The 23,969-nt window shown below is 30.2% G+C and overlaps 1 protein-coding gene across 1 annotated transcript; it reads right to left on the reverse strand.

Moving 5' to 3' along the window:
* LOC107437341 (cytochrome P450 18a1) lies at nucleotides 1–18,440 on the reverse strand. Its single transcript, XM_087150134.1, has 8 exons — nucleotides 18,040–18,440; nucleotides 14,641–14,768; nucleotides 11,822–11,928; nucleotides 7,630–7,931; nucleotides 5,510–5,616; nucleotides 3,251–3,506; nucleotides 1,716–1,906; nucleotides 1–300 (listed from the first exon to the last, which is right to left on the reverse strand). The coding sequence occupies exons 1-8, from the start codon at nucleotides 18,228–18,230 to the stop codon at nucleotides 122–124; spliced, it is 1,461 nt and encodes a 486-aa protein (XP_087006260.1). The 5' UTR covers nucleotides 18,231–18,440; the 3' UTR covers nucleotides 1–121.
* Nucleotides 18,441–23,969: the final 5,529 nt, after the last annotated feature.

The raw sequence follows: 23,969 nt of genomic DNA on the forward strand, positions 1-23,969 counted from the left end.
TAAAATGGAAAAAATTTTTATTAAGGAAGATGAAAATGAGTGAAGTAAAATAACATATGAAAAAATTAAAACCCTATTTCACACAAAAACAAATTTCAAGTGTTCAAGTATAACTGTACAATCAATTCCGCTTGGTCAAACACAATTCATGCGGTTTTGGACAAAGACCAATCCCTAAATCACCGTCGAAATTTGGCTTTGTTCCAGGTGATAAAGAGATCTTAAATTTCTGTACAATTGAAACAAAATACAAGAAAACTTCAATTTTCGCAAAAGATTCTCCTGGGCATTGCCGCTTCCCTAAAAAAAAATACATGTATCCATTAACATACATAATAAATAATACACGCATATTACTTAATTTACGCTAATAACTCATGTTTAAGGACGGGATAGCCTGGTTGGGAGGGCACTGGGCCTATGTCCAAGAAGTCGTGAATTCAATTCCGCCGGCCGAAGACTCCGCGTGTAGTGAATGGTGACGGATGCACGTTAAATCTGTCTAGTTACAAAGTCCTCCATGTTCCCATAACAATTATCTATGGGGGTACTGATCCAGGAGTGTCCTTGTCTTCTGGATAGGTTCAAAATTACAAGATTACGGAGTAAAACATTAGTAGTCGTAAACCCAAAATTGGGCCAGCTATTCAACGACGGTTATAAAAATAATTCATGTTTCGTAGTAAATAATTTAATTTTTAGGGTTTTTTTTGGCAAAAAAGGTACACAGGTACACTTTTTTTGCATAATTTAACCATCGAATTTAAACGCAATCGAAAATAAAGTATCATATATTTTATCAATTCCACATTTTTAACTGATAAAATGAACTCGCAAATAAATTACATGTAGAAAGGTTTAATTCATGTTTTTTATAATAAATCATCATGTTTTTTATAATGAAGAATATTTTTGAAATTATTCGACCTATTTAACTAAACTTCGGAATTCAGTACTTAAAATTATATTAACAAGTGGTAATTTTATTTATTCTTATATCTTTATTCTTATATCTTTAAATAATTAATTAATTAAATAATTATTAAAAATTATTTTAAAATAAAATTATCCTTACGCAAATGAGTTTTATCATCCTGTACCATTCATAATTATTTTCTACAACTAGATTTAGAGAATTATAACTTTTATCAGGCTCATTATGTGTGAATAGGTAAATTAAAAATAAAACTTAATTCTTTTAAATTTTATTTAATTTTTTGATGAATTTAAAACTGTTTTGAAATCGAAATACGATTCAGTTTAAGGTGATATGAAATTGTGGCAAAAAAGAAAATTTTTTTTACGTTTTTGTTTTCATGCTATCCTTCAAAATTCTTTTAGTTACATGAAATAAAGTTTTTTGGAAAATAATATGCAATTTTTATAACTATTGAGACAGTTCATAACAGTTTGGTTATGTTTAATTAATCTCCATCCAGTGCCTTTTACTGCTTTTATGAAGCAGGCTCATACTCTCATCAAGAAGATAGACCTAAGTTTTTTTAAAAATGAAAACGAAATCAATGTTGCTTTAAGCAAACGTGGGTTCGAATTCAAGAGTATCGTACTCATCTTCCAGTAGAAGGAAGACTGTGCCATTTCTTTTCATCTTCTTCTTTCATTTTTAATGCAGGAAAAACGTAAAAGTAAAATGGTAAATAAGAATTTTTTTCTTAATGCAGGAAGTCTAATGGATGTTTCAGAGCTTTACTTACCATTTGAAAATGGAATGAAATATTCCGATTTTTTCACTTGTTTCCCGTCATCCGTTAGGAATCTCTCAACACGAAATTCTTCTGCATCTTTTCCCCAGTATTCAGGGTTGTGGTGAATATCCCACAAGTTGGCGATCACGAAACTATCTTTGGGAATAAAGTAACCATTCAGTTCTGTGTCCGTCAAAGTACTGAAAAAGGAATAAATTTGATTAGTTTTTGCAATTTTTAAAAAAAAGCGAAAACTATAACTGTCGAATTTGACTTTTTAAGAGATGGTTAATTTTTTTTACTCTATAAATTGTAATGAAAATTGTAAGAACTTGAGATCAGATAAAAATTATTCTAAAGAAATTATGAGTTTAATTACGATCATACCGTATTTTAATTTTTAATGATTATTTGAACTTTTCTCCCTTGCGATATTTACTTTGGCTTAGTTTCTCATTGCCGTAAATTTGTATCTCATTCATAAATATTTTTGTTTTGATATTTTACCTCCCTATATAAGTTCGCATTGTCTTACAACTTGAAGCTTGTGAGACATGTTTACATTTTGATGTGACATTTGGATTCAAAGAATTAACTCTCAATAATCAATCTCAATTTTAAGAATTAAGGAATTGTTAAGATATTTTTTATACTCAGAACTTCCAGAACTCCAGAAAGTTTTTCATATTTCTCTTAACATGTTCATCCCCTAGCTTCTTAATATTTGCACTACCCAAAAGAATATTTAGGGCATTGTGCAATATAATGGAAAGCTATACTCTTTCTAACGATAGCATTTTTGCATCAAAATGTTCTGTAGTATTGTAGATGCTTATTCAATAAGCTTCCTGGATTTTCTTCAAATATCCACAAAATACATAAAATATTTCATTACTTAATAGAAATAATGGTGTATACATCAAGCACATTTTCCCGAACAACTTGTAAAGGTAGCTTATCAAAATATTGGCCCAAATATTTTTGATAATCGTTCAGTGTGTGTTTTGATAAAGTAATCGTATTTTGATTAATGTGAAGGAAGAATTAATTCGCATGATAACCATTTTTTACAAAAACAAAATGCCTAGAGTCATGATGGCGATAAAGTATTTAACTTCCAATCAGGTAACCCAGGTTTGAATCCCATCGGTGACTGGCTCATACGAATTCTGCTCCCGGCTCGCATCGACCATTGCACTGACATACAATGTCCTCCGGGGTAGACGGTTAATTGGTTGGAATCCCTTTGCCTTTAAAAGTGGGTCGCTTTCGTGGTTTTCCTCTCAAAAACTCTTACACGAAAGCCAGTTTGTCCCAATGCTTGATCCGGGACTTCTCTTGTCTTCTAGATTGGGTTTAAAATCACTTGGATACAGAGTTGACTATTGATACTCGTGAACTCAGAATCGATTCTGCTGTTTAACGCCGGTTATAAAATAAAATAAAACATGACACACAAATGAAATGATGGCCTGCAAAAAGCAGTGGATCATTGCTAATTTTAAGTGTTATCGAAAATTGGTCAAATGCGATACATTACTTACAATCGCAGAGGGTTTATAGGAATAATAGTTCGCCATCTCATTAGTTCCATTATGGTCGCTTCAGTGTAAGGCATGTCTGCGTGATCTTTCCAGCAAGGGGTACGGTTTCGTCCGATCACGGTTTCAATTTCCGCCGCTACTTTTTCTTGAACCTTTGGATAAGCCGCCATGGTCAGTGTAAGCCAATCCAATGTAAGACGTACTGTTTCACTACCTGCACCGAAGAAACCTCCAACCAAGTCTTGAAGTACAGGTTCTAATACAAAGAAAAGATACTAATAGTATAACATGACTGAGTAATAAAAACATTTCACAGGGAATAAGGCTAAAAACTGATATTTACAAGACAATTAAATTATGTTTTTTTGTCATTTCTCGCAGAAAAAGATAATTATCGTCTCAGTTTTTCGTGTATTATTTTCATCGAACAGAAAAATTACATAATATGATCCTCATTAAACAAAGAATATTAAGATATCTTCTTAAGTTGTTCATTTATCCCTTATTTAAAGATATTTACCAATAATAGTGATTTATCTTCCTTTCTTAATAATATTCTCTGTTATTGTTGTGATTTTTGTATAATTACACAAAATTCGAGATTTAAAATTAAAAATGGTGCTTCTTAACTTAAAAGTAATAGCAGGGCATTGAATTATTAAGCAACATTGTATTGTTATTTCGTGTATTATTTTCATTGAACAGAAAAATTACATAATATGATCCTCATTAAACAAGGAATATTAAGATATCTTCTTAAGTTGTTCATTTATCCCTTATTTTAGATATTTTACAATAATAAAGATTTATCATCTTTTCTTAATATTATTCTCTGCTATTGTTGCGATTTTTGTATAATTACACAAAATTCGAGATTGAAAACTGAAAATGGTGCTTCTTAACTTAAAAGTAATAGCAGGGCATTAAATTATTAAGCAACATTGTACTGTTATTTAGCTACCATTTTACAGTTATTAATACTTTTTATAGTAATTTGTTATCGATCTTTGATAGGAAATTTTAAGCAAAATTATATTCCATCAGCATTTAAAATAAAATAATGAATACAAAAAATGCTATTAAAAGTTCTAAACACTAAGAACTAACTTTATCTAATCCTAGAATTGAATAATCTCTCAGGCGAAAAATAGTTTTAACCAAATAGCGTAACCAAACATTAAAGCAGAATTTTTGCAATAAGTCTGAAGATGAAGTTGAAATGGTAAGTGGGCAAAATTATTAGGTTCAAATCTCATTAGGAAATCACGTTTGAGAGGCCAATTTTGTATTAATACGGTAATCAATTTTGGGATCTTTAAATTGAATAATTGATTTTTTTTTCTTTTCTTTCTTATTTTTTTTAGCATAAATTAAGTTAGTTTGAAAGAAATATGATTTTCCGACTATCATAGGGGTTGTTGAGTGAATCGAGCAGCGGGCAGATTTCTCTAACATTTAACGGTTTAAAATTCAATTGTTTTCACTACCCCCAAATCAATTTCAAATTTCTATGCAACTTTGAAATTAGCAGATTGAAAAGCAGAATAATGGCCTAATCCTAGTCTTAAAGATGAAAAAATAATTCTAGCTTATCATTGACTTTGAAATAAAATAGTGCAAGTTTATTTATAATCTTCGACACTTTTCCAGGTAGTAACATTTGCAATATATTATTCCAACTATTTCGATTATAAGGCTTATGTAAGGTAAGTAATCCACTGATATTAATTAAGAAATTCATCCTGAAATAGTAATAATGAAACAAGAAGAAAAAATATATTTACAGTAAATATTTGCAGTATTTGTAAAAAGTTGAAGGCAAAGATTTTTTACAGTAAACATGACAGAGGGTTCATAATAGCGTAATGCATAGAATATTTTCGGAAGTTTAACATCATAGCACAAAGAGTTATTAAAAATATTTCATTAAAAAGGATTTTTATGACAAAAAATTTATTTTTTTTACTAATTCTTCACAATTTGATTTAATGTTCCTCTACATCTTATTTTCACTTCGTCAATCAGGGCCTTATTGCGTAAAGTTTAGGTGGGGCTTCCTTAGTTTAAATATCAATTAGCCATTGTTTTCAAAGCAACCAAAATAATAATTAACTAAAATATATCAATAAATGCAATATTTAATATTCTTTATTCTAATATCACTATCTTTATTGACACTGATTATAATAAATTATTATTTAAAATTTTTAAAAAGACTATTGATTTTTTTTTCTACGTAATAAAGAAAATCTCACTTACTACAAAAAGCTTTGTCATTTCTTTTTCGTATTTCTAATAAATAGCCATCAATGTAATCTCTTATATTGTTTTCATCCAAAGTTTTCTCATGTTGATCAATTTGTTTCCTAGAAAAAAAAATATTTGTTACATAAAATTCTATAGTAGTAAAATAATAAATTTTAAATGTAGGAAAATAAATCAAAATTTTATTTATTTTATAAATCCAAAATAAAAATGCATTAATATCTCGTTTTTATACATGAAGAAACCTTTTTAGGTATCGAGTTAGTTTTCTAATTTTCATCTTTGGAAATATAACATCATTTATTAATGTGTGTCTATTGAGTAGAAATTAAAATCTTTTGTTCTTCTTACTGAGGTTTGAGAAAACATGTCTTAATTTTGTGTCGGCCTGTATGTCAACATTCTGTACTTTAGCAGATTTATAACTTTTAATTTATATTTAAAATAAGCTATATTTTTTAAAATATTTATAAGAATTTTTTTATTGGAAATTAATTTGATAATCATGCTTCATTTTCTTATTACAATGAAACCTCATAATGAAACCTAACCTTAGCTACTTTGGTAATAATTGAAAATAAGTTTTAAAAAAAGTATATAATTTTATCAATTAACTCTTATAAAAAATCTTGCATTTGCATACGAACACAATTAAGTACTATTGTTCCTTATATGGGAGATAATATTATTTATATTTTGTAATAATTTCAAAAACTTTGCTCTAGGTTTGATCCTAACAGCATGCAAACATCCTACAATCTTAATAAAGTGCTACTTTTGCAGCACATTTTGACTAAAATTGAATCCTAATACAAATAACATTAAAATAAAAATATGCTTGTTTGAGACCATTTTAGAAAAAATATTACTAATATTGCATCAAAATTTAAGAATGGTTTGCTTTGCTATGCAGCCATATTTTTTAAAGTGGTTTAATAATAGTAAATATATTTTTAATTTTTATTATATTATTTGATAGCAGTCGAAAACATTTTGAATCGTAAGGCATACAATTTTTCACATCATTTTAAAGGTTGTAATTTCAGCAAAATCGATTGAATAGTTCCTGAGAAATCGAATTTTAAAAAAACTGCGTTTATAAAATTCGATTTTCTATAAATTTTTAGACCGATTTCGCTCAAATTTGTATGTTGTCATGTAAAATTGCATTTTTTGAAATGATGTAAAAGAATTGCATATACCTTACAATTCAAATTTTTTTTTAATATTCTAAAATAAAATAATAAATATTTACCAAAAATTATTTTTTGCATGGAATTATCTTTGGATAAACTAATTTAATAATTGAGTACAAAATATGGCGAAATCTGCAAAAAATAAAATTAACATTAAGAGATCCAAACTTTGGACAGCTCTCCTGATCAAACTATGGAGACCATATTTCCCAGTTCTCGCCTACCCTCTCAATTTAGGTTGTCAGAAATCCGAATGCGTCGAAAAAAATGTATATTTATATTTAGAGAAAGAATGATTTTGCAGCATATTTTGCAGCATAAGTCACTCCCTCTAACCTTTAAGATTGAGTCCTAGAAATCCTCCATTTGCGCCCTAAACGCCTAACATGAAGAAAAACCTATACAAGAAACTCCAATGTCCAGTTAAATGTCATCTTTTTTAGAGTCTTGAAAGCATGCTAGTAGTAAATTGTTACAAAATTCGCGGTTTTTCAATTATACGAATTACATTTGGTTTCAAAGCCGAAAGGGTAAAAAATATTCCGATCCATGAACTTTACTCCTCACAAAATGGACAGACTGCAGCCGATTATTTTAATGTGGTTCCAGAACGAAAAATCTGACAGTCAGTATCATATCTTTAAATTTCGTAATTAATTGAAAAGAAATACAAATGTAATATTACTGCATCTAGGTAATGTATGCTTACTGGATATATTGCAACCATACGAATTGTAAACGGTTTCAAAGCCGCAAAGGTAAAAAATGCTCCTATTCGTAACTTTGAACAGTAGCCGATTATTTTACTGTTGTTGCAGAATGTAAATTCTAACAGTTATTATCATTTCATTAAATTTCATATCTAACTAAAACTTAAAACGAATGTAACATTACAGCATTTAGTTAATTTATGCTTACCAGACATAGTCTCTAGTTTCTCGTTGAGTTTTGGCAATTTTAGCAGCTCCACTGAAACCAAACAATTTTACAACGCTGGCTAGGAATGGAAAGAATAGTTCCCAGGCTACTTGTCCAGCAGCTGCAGCTGAGTCACTTAAACCCTTATCCAGCATTCGACGCACTGGATGATCATATTTTAGCCTTTGCCCGAAAACAAGCGTGGCTATGTTATTAGACATGCTAGGAGCTAAAAGAGGCTTAAGAACAATTGGCTTTCCTCCAAACTTTTCAAAATGTTCTAACAAATCATGAATTTCGTCCTAGTAAGAATAAGGGAGAAATTAGGTAATATGAAATGAATTTAAAAAATATGTAAGTTATTACTTATATTTTTAAAAAAAATTCGATGAAAAATATTAAATATTTATTTCATATTTACTTTAAAATACTATTTTAACCTTTACAAGTAATTACATATTCATCCCTCTGAATTGCGTTTACTCACATTATGATGGAAGCTGTTAGCAAATTTCCCTGAGACAATGAGAAAATATTGTATTGTAATAGGAAACAAATGTATTTTGAAGTATATTTACATTCTATACAAATGTATTTGAGATTCTTGAGGGCGTTAATTTTATCCTGTAGACAAAAGGGAGAAGTTACAAAGAAAAAAACCCTGTTAGTATTTTCTAGTATTATTTAACAACATAACTTCTTTAGATTAATTTATAGATCTAAAACGAAATAGATATCAATTTTTCTGAAACTCTCATGTGACATTATGAAAAAAACATTAACTTTATAGATATTATATACTCCATATTAATAATAAAAAGCTCATAAAAATGTTTTTGTTTTTTTAATTTCCTATGAGCTGCACAATCAGTCTTCCCGATGAGCAGACCTAGTGCGTTCTCCAGAAGTGGTATCCACTCTTTCAGGACCACCCCAATGGGTGAGATTCCGTTGGCCATGTTAATTTGGACGTCTAGTTTCTGCCACACTAGATGGCAGCACCGAGACTCTGGATGCTAAAGTGCACTAGGAATTTAATTTTGCCGGAAATGCCAGGAGCCAATAAGGCACTCCAAGGATCTATAAAAATGTCAATGGTACATAAATTTCCATTATGCTGTAGAGAAAGGCATTTAATAAATAAAAGCTTTTTTAATTGGTTTTATAATACTCTCAAGTTTTAAGGAAACCTGATTTTTCATCACACATTGCGTAATAAAGCATGAAACCGGAGAAGTTTCTATATCCATTGTTAAATGTTTATTATGACGAAAATGTTAGTTATAACAAGCACGTGACACTTAATATCTTACTTTTAAATGCTCATTAGATTTAACTTTGAGATCAGCCGTTAAAGATTTTACCTTTTAAATGCCTGTTAAATCGTACAATTAGATGTCCGCTGAAGATCCTGCTTTTAAATGCTCTTTTGATCGTGCTTTCAAACTTGTATTTGTCTCATATTTAAACAGCACCAAATGCCAGTAGTGCCTATTACCAAAATTAATTAAGCATTATTGGCTACAATAAAAGTCTGGCGAATTTTCTACTAAATTAATTAGTACCATTTCTTCATTAATTTTGTTTTTTCGACATTTTTTTATTTATTAGTACCTACTGCCAAATTAATTAAGTTCATTGGTGTGTGTAATAAATAAGAATTTATTGGAATTTTTTTTTTTTTTTTTGTATCAATACTTTTTAAAGAAGGGTTATTTTTCAATAGATGGCACCACTATGATAAAATTTAAATGCAATCAAAAATTATGATATTTCATGAGAAATTTTTGTTTATTCTTTTGGAATGGGATTTTTGGGATGGATTGTGGATATAAATTGTGTTAACATTTAAGGAGGTTTGGATTATCACTTTTATGGCGTATTAGTGGGGTTGTAGCTGGTTTTTCTTATGGATTTTTTTTTTTTGTTCTGACGTCCACTGGATGCGGGATGACTTTTGAGCGAGTAAACAGGTCAGTATGGATTATTCCGCCTTGCTGAGAAAAGTATAAGAGGCTTGAAGAGTGGCTGAAAAAGTAGTAGAAGCCCGGTTATACCGGTGGGAGGCGAGAGAGTGCACAGGGAGTCTTCCCCCTTTTGTAAATTTGTAAATAGTGTAAATATTCTTTCTTTATCTTTATCTTCAATTTGTTCCCTATATTATGTATCAACTTGCGACTTATTATTATGTATGACTCAGACTTAATTTTATCAATTATTGTTCATTCTGAGATTTAACTTAATGTTAACGCAGCACCTCCCTTCCCTTCCACCACATATTATCCAATTTAGATGAAAGAGCAGATATCCATACATGGATAGGTACTCTGAAAAAAGTTGATTAGTTAGTTAGTTAGAAAAAGTAGTACGACGGGAGTGCGGATCGTGCCCGATGGAATGTTGAGTTGAAACATCACCGCTGACAGGATCTATCATGGCTGTTAGAAGTATGTTCTGAGCCGGTATCATCGAGAATGAGTTTAGATTTAGCTGGAGTCTTGGAAGAGAGTTGATCTAGGCGGAAATGCTGAAAGGTTGATATTTGGAAAGAGTCCCTGGATACCGCGACTAAGTACGCCACATTGATCGGATGAGCTGTTGCCTGGAAGAAAGTTGATCTGAAGCCTCAGAATAGTTGACGGGATATGATAGACGGAGTGTCGCTAGATTCAAGACGGTTGACAAGAAGTGAGCGTTCCTCGGCAGAAAATCGAGTGTTTCTAAAGAACTGAATGGTGGTCGGAAGGTAGAAGTTCTCCTAGTCCTCAAGTCTAGCTGCAGGCCCGGTGGGCGTTCCAGAAGGTGATCTACAAGTTCCTTTGTATTTATAAACTCTAATTTCTTACCATTTTAGTAACTGTTTAGAAGAGCATTTTAGTCCGTATTTTAAATTATTTCTATCCGGTGTTAAGATACCTATTTTAAGATGAGCCTTGGATATTTAATTTTAATTATCTGTTGTAGGAATACAAGGACTTAAAGTTTAAATGTTTTTGTAAATTTAGAATGAGCTAGTATTTTTATTTCGTAAATGTCTCTTTTAGTGTGAATTAATTGAATGTTAGGCATATGAAATTTAAAAGTGCTTTTTATCGAAAAGTTTTATCTTGAGTATAACCATTTGGAAATTTAAAAGTGTATAAATTGAAATTTTGAGTGCACATGAAGGCATCTGGAAATGATCGGGATTGTGTTTGTTGATATTTTATAGTTATAATAAATACTTTTTATTGTTAAAAGTTTCATGTACTTCATTAGTCAAGTGTCTATTTTTGAACCTGGGTAACCGTTACCAAAATTCAATTAAAAAATCACAGCCTTGCCAAAGATTGAAGGGTAACGGTACATGTGAAAATAGTACGTATTACGATTTTTAACTTTTCATCTAAAAAAATATGTACCTTTTCTCTATTAATTTTGCTTTTTAATACATAGCTTACTTTTGTTTATTTTTTTTTTGTTTCGATGAGTATCGATTACAGAAATTAATTTACACCATTAGAGTCAATAAAGGCAATTTTTTACGTTTCTCCTAAACGAAATAGTAACATTTCTCCACCAATTTTGCTTTTTAGTATAGAGCTTACTTTTCTAATTCAATCATAACGCATTACCAAAATTATTTAATCATCATTGAGTTCAACAATAGTATGGTAATTATTTACGGCTCTCCCAAACGAATTATTATTTTTTCAGTTATATTTCACTAAAAATTAATTATCATTGACGTTAATAATACTTTGGCGAGTCGTTACGAATCCCCAAGCGATTTAATATCATTTCTTTAATAATTTTGCATTTTCATACATAACTTATTTTTTTAATTTCATTTCCGCATATTTTAGCTCATTTAGATTTATCGAAACATAAATCTAATACAACTATAAGCTACCAAACACCACTAATATTATCTTTAAAATGCTTGGGAAACTAGAATCTTTACAAACTTAATTTAAAACGGTGGTTAACGCTCAACCAAAGATAAAATTCTATTTTTCAAATGATTCTACTAGTTTCGAACAAATGTTAGAATTGAGGTCTAAATTTACCCCCTGCAGCAAATTTCAGTAACAAACAGTTCTTTGGTTATAAGAAAAACACAAACGTACAAAACTTTCATTTTTTAATTCTATATTATATCTAACTTTTAAATAATTATATCTTCTTTTGAAACAATCGTTAAATATCTTACTTTCAAGTGCTCTTCCATTCGTGTTTTTGCAAATCCGAGATCTCTGAGCATTTGAAGGGAGAATCTTCTTTGCTCTTTCCATGGTAAATCATTGAAAGCACCGGTTTCTAATGAAAGATTAAAGCATCACATGTTTTATAAATGTTTAGTTACAAAAGAAAAATCATTTAAGGAACAATTTTAACTCTTTAATAGACTTATTTCAATACTAACTATCTTAAAAAAGAAGCTTTTTTGAATGCGTTAATAAACCAGTGATTGCTTCAAAATGAATACCTTAAATAATATATTGCAGAACGTGCTCATATTTTAAGGGAATTAGTGCAACAAGGTAAACCCAGCTACTCTAATTTTTAATGAAAGAAAATTGAAATTTAAAAAAAATACTATTAAACATATGTCTGCCTTTTCTCTACATTATTTACTACATAGGAGAAGACTGATGGTGCAGTTGTGCCCGATTCTTGTTTTAATCGAAGTAGGTATATTGCCGATAGTTGAAAACTGATTGAAAATCTTTTGGAACAAATGGACTGGGTTCATGCACAAGGCCTCTCATTTACAATCGTTGCAAACATGGCGTACTAATATTATTATCTTAGTAGGGTTACAGCCTTAGTAGGCCTTGGCTACGAACATAAATGCGTAGAGATTTTTTTAAAGTATGATAGTACGTACTGAGTTTAAACTGCAATTTGTAAAAACCTACTTAAATTATCTGATTTTCAGCCTGATATAATAAAATAATCATCCCGATACACAAAATCTATGTTTTTAAAACTAGTAAATCGGCGAGATATGATATTAGAAATGTCATGTATTTCCAGGGCTAAAGAAAAGATAAGTGCTATTTCATTCCTCTCATAGAGATGAAACTACGATTTCCCTCCTCATGATGTCACGTCGCACACAGATCTCGGTGATCGCAAGCAACGATATTATGAAAACTATGCATCATTCTGTCAGTAAAAATAAGTTCGACTTTTTCTTGATGTTAGCTTTCAAACGTTACACAATTAACACATTATTTCCGTTCAAAAATATTTCTTGAACATAATATAAATTTAAAAAATACCGTTTGAAATTAATAAAAATATGTTACAAGCTGTCGTAAATGACACTATAAATACTTTATTATAAAATTTTCAAATTTAACTTTTATTATTGAAAAACTTAAGGCATATATCGACACTTTTTAGCTACATATTGTTCGATAACAATAATTTGTAAAGTTGGGTTAAATTTAGAATCCTGATTTCAAAATATACTGTTAACGGCAATTTGTTTATTCTTAATCATTAGGAAACAGCAACCTTAAGCGGTAATTGCTGAAACAAAATAATAATTTAAGTTCATAATAATATTAGAAATTTTGCAATCGGTTATTTAATTTTTCTGGCCGAGAAGAGATTGTTTGTAAAGAAGAAAATGGAAAATTTACTCTCGGTATTGCAGTAGAGTTTAAACTCATTTTAATTGACTATCCAACGATTTTTCATATCATCTTCATAATCTTCTTTCAAGAAATGCTTACTGCATATTCGTGCATATTTTATATTAACTGGTTCATTTAGTTTGCAACATTGAAGACATTCTTTACATAGTTGTTCATTTACTTTAGGGAAGACGTGGAAAATTATATTTTTCCCTTTTGTGTTCTTATCAGAATTTTTGCAAATTGCAAACTAGAAAACTGGCATTCCGTTAACAATTTTAAATTTTTGCAATTCTCTACAAAAAACTGAGGAAAATCATTCTAGAAAACGAGTGTCTTTGAATATGTCACGAAAAGGAATGCTCCAATATTAGAGCTAATTAGACCGAGCGCTTCGTGCTTGAATTAAAAGTTCAAGCTTTGCGCCGCCATGATGTCACAGGGAAAAATCGGAGGTGTGGCTCGGCGAGAGTTTCTTCAAAGAAGTGAACCAGTCCTTCTATTCTCTCTTTAGCCCTGCTCAATAACACGTTTCGATGATATGCAAATTTAGTAGAGCATTTTATTTCGTCATTATTTTGAAAAACGTTACAATTATACTTCACTGTTTCTCAATAAAGTCTACTTGAATAATTTTATTGGTACAACATATTAAAAAAGTTTTTGAGAAACATGTTTTCTAAATGATCTAAAAAAAGAAAACAAATTATTTTTGTCACACTTAAGACGAAAAACGTGAAACATTATAGGAATGCTAAAACCTGTTAAAAAAAGTATCCTTCGTTTTTCACTTTATATACAACAAAAATAAAATTGTTTTCTTCTTTTTAGCTGTTAGTTTTTTAATGTCAAAATTGGCACTATTTCGATTGGTTGGAGATTAATGCTGAGTTTTCTGTTTGGCAGTAAAATTATAATAAATTTTATATGTAGTCATAGGGATACAAGTAAAAATTGCATTGTCATTTAGTATAGAGCTTAGATTAAAATTTGAGCTCTCTAGCTAGAGATGTCAAAAACTCTTTTTACTTTAAATTCTACTTCTAGCAATTAGGAAAAAAGTTATGCTTATGCGGAAAGTTATGCGGACTCTTATTGAAAATTTAGCACTACAGCTAGTCGAAAAGAAATCAAAATTTTGATTATATTATTTTTCTCTCATAAATGTGAAAATTAATTAAATTTAAGTTCATTTAAAATTAGGAAAGAGACTAAATTTTACATTAATATTGTTAAGGAATAATATCCTTTTTCAATAACACTTTCAATTACAGTACTGACATTTGAATATCGGATTTTTCGAAGAAAAATATGAGATGTTCTTTAATTACTTTTTCATTTGCTGAAAAATGATAACAAATTATAATTATAGTAATTTAGTTACCTAAAGTTTCTTTGTTAAGCTCAAAAGGTGAAACAGGTGGTCTTCCCATAAATGCATCTTGCAAAAAAGCAGCTTTAGTAGATTGATAGTCACTTAAAACTATGGTGTTTTGAGTACCTAAACGCAATCTGTAAAAACAAATGATTACTCAAAAATATTAATAAAAAAAAAGGCCAACAAGTGAAAAAAATATCATCTAACTTATATTTATCCTATCTCCAAGTAGAAACAAGGTATAAATTGCTGAAAATCATCCAGGCTTCTGTCTAATCAATCAGTAATGATATTTTAGGACAGAGTTACGAAAACCTGCCGGTTTCGACCTTCAGAACAGATTGCCAAAAATTGTAAGCAATTTGAATTTTTCATTAATTTATTACAATAATTTTACAATTACCAAATAATTTTACGCAATGTATTTGAAAATAGATAAAGATAAAACTATAAACACATATAAAAAAAAGTTTCAGCGAATTTTTATTATTTTATTATATTTTCAAGTTTGTTCACGTTTTTAAAATTTTAACATTGTTCTATGTCTTAAAGTTAATGACTTCAAACTAACAGTTTCAAACGTTTGTCAGATTTGCAAACTGCTTATTGAGTCCTTCAAAATTTTCGCAAATATTATAGGGTTCCCACACCAAAAAAATTAAAACCCCTGCTTTCGGTGTTAGGTTTCCAAGGTGAGCGCTACAGTTCCCCGATAAGAGGTGAAAACTTTGAGAAGAGTGCTAGCAAGCAGGGCCGTTTTATCCATTAGGCACTGTAGGCAACTGCCTAGGGGCCCCGCCACGTTCAGGGGCCCTGTGCTACAGAGAAAAAAAATTGACAATGTTTCTTAAACAGTAAAAATTTAATTCGAAATTTCAATGACGATTGTCTTGCTTTGTACATTACATCGACGCTATTTTAGTACATTTCTGAACGCATTCCAAATTAGATATTAATATTATGGTAGTTAGTTCATATATAACGCAGTAATATAATCGCAAGCAATTTTATCGCGGTAATTTTAACGCCGACTAATCAGATGACTATACAGCAAGAGCAGCTTTTTTAACACAACACGCTTGAAAAACACTCAAAACGATGACGGACCTGCAAAAGAAGTTGTGCTCAGAGGAAAAGAGAAATTAAAAGTTGATACATATTTGCCAGTACTAGACATGCTGTGTACAGAACTGTCGCGGCGCCTAGAAGCTTACCGGGAAATAAATGATCTGTTTGGGTTTCTAACAGATTTCTCGACAAAATCCGACGCTGAAATTAGACAGGCTTGCACAAAGTTTAAGGAACATTATTTCGAGGACATTGAGCCTGAGTTTATAGACGAAATGGTGCAGTATAAATACTTCATCTTACAATTAGAAAACGCCGGAAAAAAAATTGCGCCTGCCGAAGAGTCTCACAAATTGATTATTGGTAACATGGCACAATCAACTTTCCCGAATGTAATGAAAGCTTTGCAAATATATAGAAGTCTAATGATTACAAACGCCACTGGTGAACGAAACTTTTCCAAATTGAAATTAATTAAAAACTGTCTTCGTTCGACTATGTCTCGAAACCGTTTAAATTCATTGGCCATAATGGCAATTGAAAATGATGTATTGGAAAAGGTTAACTTTCAGGATGTCTTGAATGATTTTGTAACAAAAAAAGTTAGAAGAGTCAATATTTAAGCTTATTGTATGATTTTTTTTAAATGCATATATTAATTACTTATATTCTTTTCGTTTGATTCAAAATTTTTATTAAATAAGGTGATAATATACATATGTAGTAAAAAACAGCGTAATTATGAATAAAGTGTTGTGTTAGCGAAAAAATATATTAGTATGTTAGAAGACGGTAGGGGGGGGCCGAGACGAGCATTGCCTAGGGGCCGCGACATGCATAAGCCGGCCCTGCTAGCAAGACAATGGATATTCGGGGAGTGCTAGGAATTTCTAGAAAATTATAAAATTCATTAATTTTTGGGTTCGGAATCGAAGTATCATATACAATTTTAACTTATCATATGATATATGGTAGGGCTGTCCAACTGGCTGCCCGCGAGCAGCATGCGGCCCCTTAACACATATTGTGCGGCCAGCCAACTTCTTATTCAGGCTGATCGGCTTCAGTTTTCCAATTAAAATGTAAGCAAACTGTTTCATAATCCTTCTGTTCCATTGTTTTATAATTCATAATTCAACTATTAATTGTTATCGTATAAGAAGTAAGAGGTTATTGTTCAACTTTTCCAAATTGCGGCCCGCCAGGTGATCAGTGACCGGAATTCTGGCCCGTGGGCTCTTTGCAGTTGGACAGCCCTGATATATGGTATTAAAGCAACCATGCTATTAAAAAAAAATTTATTTTTTATTTCACAATTTTTTTTAGCTAATTTTATGATTTTAATTAATCTTGGTCGAAAGATGTGGTCATAGCCAGAATTGTTAGCTCTAATTTTAAAACTATTCTGCATATACGCTAGCCATTGACTCGACTGGAAAACCATTTCCCGGTTCTAACTTCACGGTGCAAGCCGTACTTCCAAAGATCGCACTTTAAAATATTACAATTAATTTTATAATTAACTAATTTTACATTTATTAATTCTATAATTAAGTAATTTATAATTATTTAATTTCAAATTTATTAATTTCAAAATTAATTAATTTTATAATTAATTAATTTTATAATTAGTTAATTTTATAATTAATTAATTTCAAATTTATTAATTTTATAATTAATTCATTTTCTAATTAATTACTTTTACACCTAACTAATTTTTATAATTAATTAGTTTTATTAGCAATTTAATGCAATACCGTTAATTTAGCACGAAAATAAATGACATTTTTTTTCAACATTCACCCTTTTCTTTCATTTTATTTCATCAAATTAATTTAAATACTTTTAATTTTATCATTAATAAAACTAGCTCCAAAAAGAATTTAAAAAATGTGCATATTTTTCCTCTCTTGAATAATTATTTATGATCATTTTAGTGTAAATTTTTATTTTCATTTTTGAAGAGTAGTTTAAAAATGTATATTTAAAGTAGTGATAAAAAAACATCTTTCATAAGACTTTTTTTTATAAATAATTTAATTTATTTTGAGGTAAAGAAATCAATCAACGGAATCATCAACACCTCTGGACGTTTTTTTCTTTTTTTTTTGAGTGAGAGGGGCAGTTAAAGACGGACAAATTGATGTTAGAAAGTCTATTCAATAAGTCTCAAGAACATAAAAGCAAATGTCATCTTTAAAGGAACTATTAGTATGCGAGGGATAGGAAAATAATACTAAAATAAATTAAACTTTTTTGCAGGATACATGACCCTTCGTAACGTCAATAAGAATTTTAATTATACTGAACTAATAGCTTTAAAAATAGAACACTTGCCTGAAAACGCTGCCATATTTTTTCGCTAATTTCTGCAAGTCCAAATACGGCTTAGAGCTCATGAATGGGATGTAACCAACGAAAGGTAATCCATAAGGACCCGGAGGCAATTTGCGAACATCCCGTCCAGCAAAGAAATAAATAATGAAAGCAATTAAGCACGTAAATAGTAAAGCTGTTGTCAACTCCATTATTACTCCACAACTTTGAATACTTATGAAATTTCAAAAATAAAGGAACTTAAATAGTCAGTTGTAGAAATCAGATAACTTGCCAAAATGATATCACAGAATAAAATAATCAGAGGTCCTATTTTAAAATGATAGATACAAGGAAATTTCTTTAAAGAGGAAACTCTTTTGTTGGATGCGAAGGTCAGTTACATAAAAATGTTTCTAATCGGAGCTTATCAATTCGAAGCATACTTAGTGACAAACATGTCAGAGTTTAATGAAATTGACTTATATAATTAACCCAGGCAGAAAAGCAAACATCTTTTAGAATCATACAAAAGAAATCGCTGATGGTATATTTTCTTCTTCTTTATCCTAACACGAGATAAATAAATGCTATTTATAAATACATATTAAAATATATAATTTATCTAACACGTTTTGGTCAGCTGCATCTTATGTTATGTAATCTGTGTATCTTACTTCTGAGATATGTCAATATGAATTTGTAGTTCAAAATTCGGAGTTGCGCCTAGATGATAAAATTGGTTGCAACTTCTTTGTTATCAACAATCAGATATGTAAATGAAGTTATTCTTGTGCGCATTAAACACTATCCAATCCAAATATGCAGTTTTAAGGAAATAACGTGTTATTTCAAATACATTTATGATTGAAAAAATTGAAAATACTAGAAGCAATACATTTTGTGTAAATTATTGAAATCAGGGATTTTAATTTAAGGATGTGTGAAATATTTCATTTTAGGTGAGTCAGGTTTTGATACGAATCCAACTGTTTCAAGTAAAAGTAAATAAATCGAAATTATAGCTCGAAAGAAAAGGTAATAAGTAATAAGCTAACATGTAATAAATGCTGCTGTTATAGCCATGTAGCTTCAAGCTTGGCAAAATCTTTTTTTTTTTAATTAGATTGTCTTGCTTTTGTTGTTGCTGTTGTTCATTTACGTCGCACTAGAGCTGCACGATGGGCTATTGGTGACGATCTGGGAAACATCCCTGAGGATGATCCGAAGACATGCCATCGCAATTTTGATCCTCTGCAGAGGGGATGGCACCCCCGGTTCGGTAGCCCAACGACCTATGCACGAGCAAGTCGAGCACTTTACGGTAGAACAGTTTAACGAGACCCATACCGCATACCCTCGGTCCCTACGGAGGCTGATCCAAGTGGTCACCCACCCACACACTGACAGTAGTCAGTGATGCTTGACTTCGGTGATCTGCTGGGAACCGTGTCTTAACGATCAGTCCACTGCGGGACGTCTTGCTTTTGAAACTCATGATAATAATGGATCTCTTTTTCAGGTCGAACTTATGGAGGGCTACTAGAGCAGCAGTTGCAGGCCTCATACGAATTTTAACACTTTTTTTTAATATGGTGTTATTCAATGTTGCAATCACCCTTGTTATCAATAACCCTTTTCCACCTGGTGTACAAATTTTCAAGGGCCGGTTCGATTCTTTTTTTCTTTTTTTTCAGCACAGCTTCTGGATGGGAAGTGTTGTGGCGATCGGAAAACATTATAATTCTGAGGCGCTGTGGCGGCTGTACTGGGCGAAACTCGAGATAAAAAAAATTAATTAATATGTAAGAGACAAAAAAGGTTTAAGAACTGAAAATAGAATGCAAGGGACTGAACAAGTAAAGGTCACTAGGGTGTATCTATTTGAAAACAAATCCTCTAAAGCAGAGCTCCACAACCTTTTTACGGTCACCGACTGGTTATCGTTTGATAATTTTTACTGCATCTTGCTGAAAGGAGATGCGGACATTGATTGTTTATATTTCAGATAAATTTGATAAAATAATTTTAACTAATAATTTTAATAATTGTATTTTAAACATGCCCTCAAAACAAAATTGCGTGTGTGATTTTGGTGCAGTTTTAGGTGACAAATCTTAGTTTAAAGTTTATCTCTGACCCTTTTATCTCAGATGGTTATCGTTTGATAATTTTTACTGCATCTTGCAGAAGGGAGGTGTGGACATTAATTGTTTATATTTCAGATAAATTTGATAAAATAATTTTAACTAATAATTTTAATAATTGTATTTTAAACATGAGTTCAAAACAAAATTGCGTGTGTGATTTTGGTGCAGTTTTAGGTGACAAATCTTAGTTTAAAGTTTATCTCAGATTAAGTTTTATCTCAGCTCCCAGTTAATCATTCGTCTTTAGAAAGTCGGACAAACCAGAGATACACCATTGCAATTAAAATGAAGAAGAAAAATTATTTTTCCTAGGGCAGCCCGGTCACATTTGATCCTTTCATCAAAATATGTAATATTTGCGGCCAGAGGGTTGGGGGCCACTGCTCTAAAAGAGTAAAAATGAGTATCCGTGTTGTATGTTAATTAGTAAAATCTGACTTTTTGTGCACTGCAGACGGCATTTGTAAGGTTTATTACAATGAAACTTGGAAACTCATTGAAAAGTGATGTTAGCAGTTTACAAAGAGCCGGATTTTCCAATTATCCTGTGATGAAAATCACTTCCAAAACAATTAAATATAGATCAAAACAGAAATTCCCAAATTCAGGATCATAAAAGCCTTCTATTAGAAGCACCACGAAGAAATACACATATAAATCTATTTCCATTTATAATACCACATTCTTTTAAAACATTGCCAGATACTTAGAGGTATATATAATGATTGAAAAAGTTTGGATGTCACTGGATAAATAGTTAAATAATAGTAATCAGACAATAGGGATAATTAAATGTTATTTTATTTAAATAATATTATATACATATAATGTAATGTTTCGTCATTTGCACATGATATCATTAACACTGTAATATTACTTCAATTTTGATTAGCGCTGATAACACATATGCTCAAGTACATCTTAGCAATTTTACTGAATGAAGAAAAATGTGCGACAGAGTTTGAGCAAAATATTAGCAAAATATTGAGCAAAATATTATATATCATCTTTCTTTTAATAAATAAATTAATAAAAATTAGCTCCCACATCATTGTATTATTACAAATGGATGAAAAATAACTCCATTGAAATTTCTCTCAAATTAACCACCAAACCATACACCATTAGATATTGCAAATTAAAATAGAGTGTGACTGAAGAATTTGAATGAACAGTTATTGGAGTTGAGTTTTCAAATGAAAAAATAGAGAGCTCCACCTACTGCCTTTTATTCTTCACTGGTTTTTTGGAATGATTTCATGATTAGAGTAGAAACTTTTACAAGAACCTCCAACTCAATGTTCATTTCTAATATTTTCTATATATATAGTGATGTTTTTCCAGCAGTAAATGCTTTATTTTTTCTGTTTATTTGGGAATAAACATGGTGTAAAAAGTATGAGTACAGTCCTGTTTTCTTCTCTTTTATTATTGCAGAACTGTAACTCTATTTTCAGGAGCGTTTTATTTACCTAGTAACTTAGCACTTCTTACAATGTTTTAAATTTCATAACTATGGTTCGTAACTGGTGGGCCGACCTCAGGCAGCTGTAGTATTATTTGCAAATCGAGCAAAATTAAGCTATCCGTAACTATCCTATTTAAGTTAACATATGACTATCAACTACGTTTACAATATTATCCATTTGTTAATATTGTCCTTCATTACTTGTATTTCACATACATATGTTAAACTGAACAAATTTTTTAGTAAGTGTAGGGGTCATCAATGTGTGTTTCAGAGGACATGTGATATTTTAGTGATCTACTGAACTCATTCGGTTTAAAAAAATATTTTTATAAGAATATGAAAAAGGCCAATTTAAATCATTTACAGAATATGTCAAAAAAACACGAATAAAATCTATATGTCTTTTATCTTATAAAAAAAAGCTTGAAAATCAGTAAAATTTCACTGATTAGTAAAATTCTTATAAATCGAGACATAAAACAAAATAAAATTAAGTACAATGCGATGTTCATAAATATCATTTAATATTTGCGGCATATTCAGCAATCTAATTTAATTTAAATAGCATATTATCTAATTGTACGTAGCCATTTTATAAGTATTCCATTTATATCTATAAATTTAACTATCTACAAGCAGTTTTAGGAAAACATTTCCTTTTCATAGCCAATATTATTAAAGTGTTTGCATTATCTAACACATGCAAAAACAACAGTTTAAAGACTGTATGAGTCTGCTAGATAAATTTTTATAAAAATTTTGAAATAATGTGCAAAAATTTCTCCAAACAAGCTCCATCAATAACATCATATTGAGATTTCCTCAAAATATGTAGTCCTTTTAAGTAAAAACACTTAAAACTCATACAAACAACAGACATATAATATAAAACGGAGCAATTAATTGTCCTCTTCAAAATGAAGTATTATCATCTACCTCAAAGCTAAGCGTGACCGTTGAAATAATGTCTTTGTTACACAGTGTACAAATTATACCTGCATTGAAATATTTGTTCTGAAACACATTATAACGGAAGTGCTTTGTGATTATTTAAAAAAAAATTAACATATGGAATAAAACTATGTATAAATTTTTGAATTGTGAATGCAATGATTTTTTCCATCGACATATAAAGAATGTATATTTATTAAGAGCACTATTCTCACATTTTGAAAGAGAAGACACTAATTAGTTCCTTTTTTGCCTTTTGAAAGTCGTCATCACATTAAAACAATATAGATAAATTACGAAATCCGTAGCAATAAGTTAAAAAAAAAATCAATGACAAAATCGCGTCGACTTAAAGCTAAATTAAACAAATTGAACTCTTAGAAGTGGAAATACTGAAGTGTGTGTTTCGATATTCGCTTGTTGTTTATTGAAATAATATTAAAAATACTGGGTTTTAATAACTATGCAGGGGTGATTGCGAGCCCAACTCAAAAATCCTGAAAATTTCTTGAGTAAATTCATTAATGACGCATTTCAAAAAATTAATGTCCTTATAAAGTGAATAATTATACATAAGTTTACCTTTATCTCTAATCACGTTTATAGTTCTACCAGAAAAAAATATTACCAAATGAAAAATACGCCAAGTATAAATTCCAGTTCTAATATTTCGAAATAAAATATACAAGAATTTTTATACATAAATGTAATCGATGATTTCCTAAAACTTTTCCATCGTCGATTTACGAATCACAAGTAGTAAAAAATCTAGAAATCCGGATTTTTTTCGGAGCACAAACATACCTGAATCTAAAGCAATAACTACCAAAAGTGGCTAAAAAAAAAACTATAAAACTATTGAATAATTGTGTCGAATTTTCTATAGAGTATGAAATCTATCGGAATTTTTAAAAGCCGTGACCTGAAAAACCGTGGCCGCTGGCCTGAGTCCGAAGAATTTTAATCCGAGCCCACCCGTGCCTGAGATACATAGGATTTCTTAAAGCCCGAGTCTTTCCGAGATATATGTCGGATAAAGACCAAATTTTGCGGTCTAACTGTTAGGCCTTCGATGCCTAAACAAGAAATTTAGACATTAAAACCTTTTTATCACAATTAATTAATAAATTTTAAATTTTTTATTCTTAATAACTGGACTAATTTTTTTTTTGAAAGCAATAAAAAAGTTTATAAAAACTTTGTCATCAGTTTGAACCAGCTCGAGCCTGAAATTTTAAACCATGTTTTCAGATAAATTTAAGAGGGATTAATTCATTGGTTTTATACGATATGATATTATACTACTATACTAAAATTGCATGAATTTGAATTTAGGATATATGTAACTCAATAAAAATGCAAAAAAGAAAACCTCGAAC

The sequence above is a fragment of the Parasteatoda tepidariorum genome, chromosome 8 (genome assembly GCF_982258835.1).
Source record: "Parasteatoda tepidariorum strain Cologne lab strain chromosome 8, Ptep-v5.0, whole genome shotgun sequence".
NCBI lineage: Eukaryota > Metazoa > Arthropoda > Arachnida > Araneae > Theridiidae > Parasteatoda > Parasteatoda tepidariorum.

Coding starts and splice junctions, on each gene's coding strand:
- LOC107437341 (XM_087150134.1), bottom strand. CDS start 18,230: ATGGAGTTGACAACAGCTTTACTATTTACGTGCTTAATTGCTTTCATT. Junction 7,932..11,821: donor GAATGGAAGAGCACTTGAAA/GTAAGATATTTA, acceptor TATTCTTACTAG/GACGAAATTCATGATTTGTT. Junction 301..1,715: donor TTTCATTCCATTTTCAAATG/GTAAGTAAAGCT, acceptor ATTTTTTTTTAG/GGAAGCGGCAATGCCCAGGA.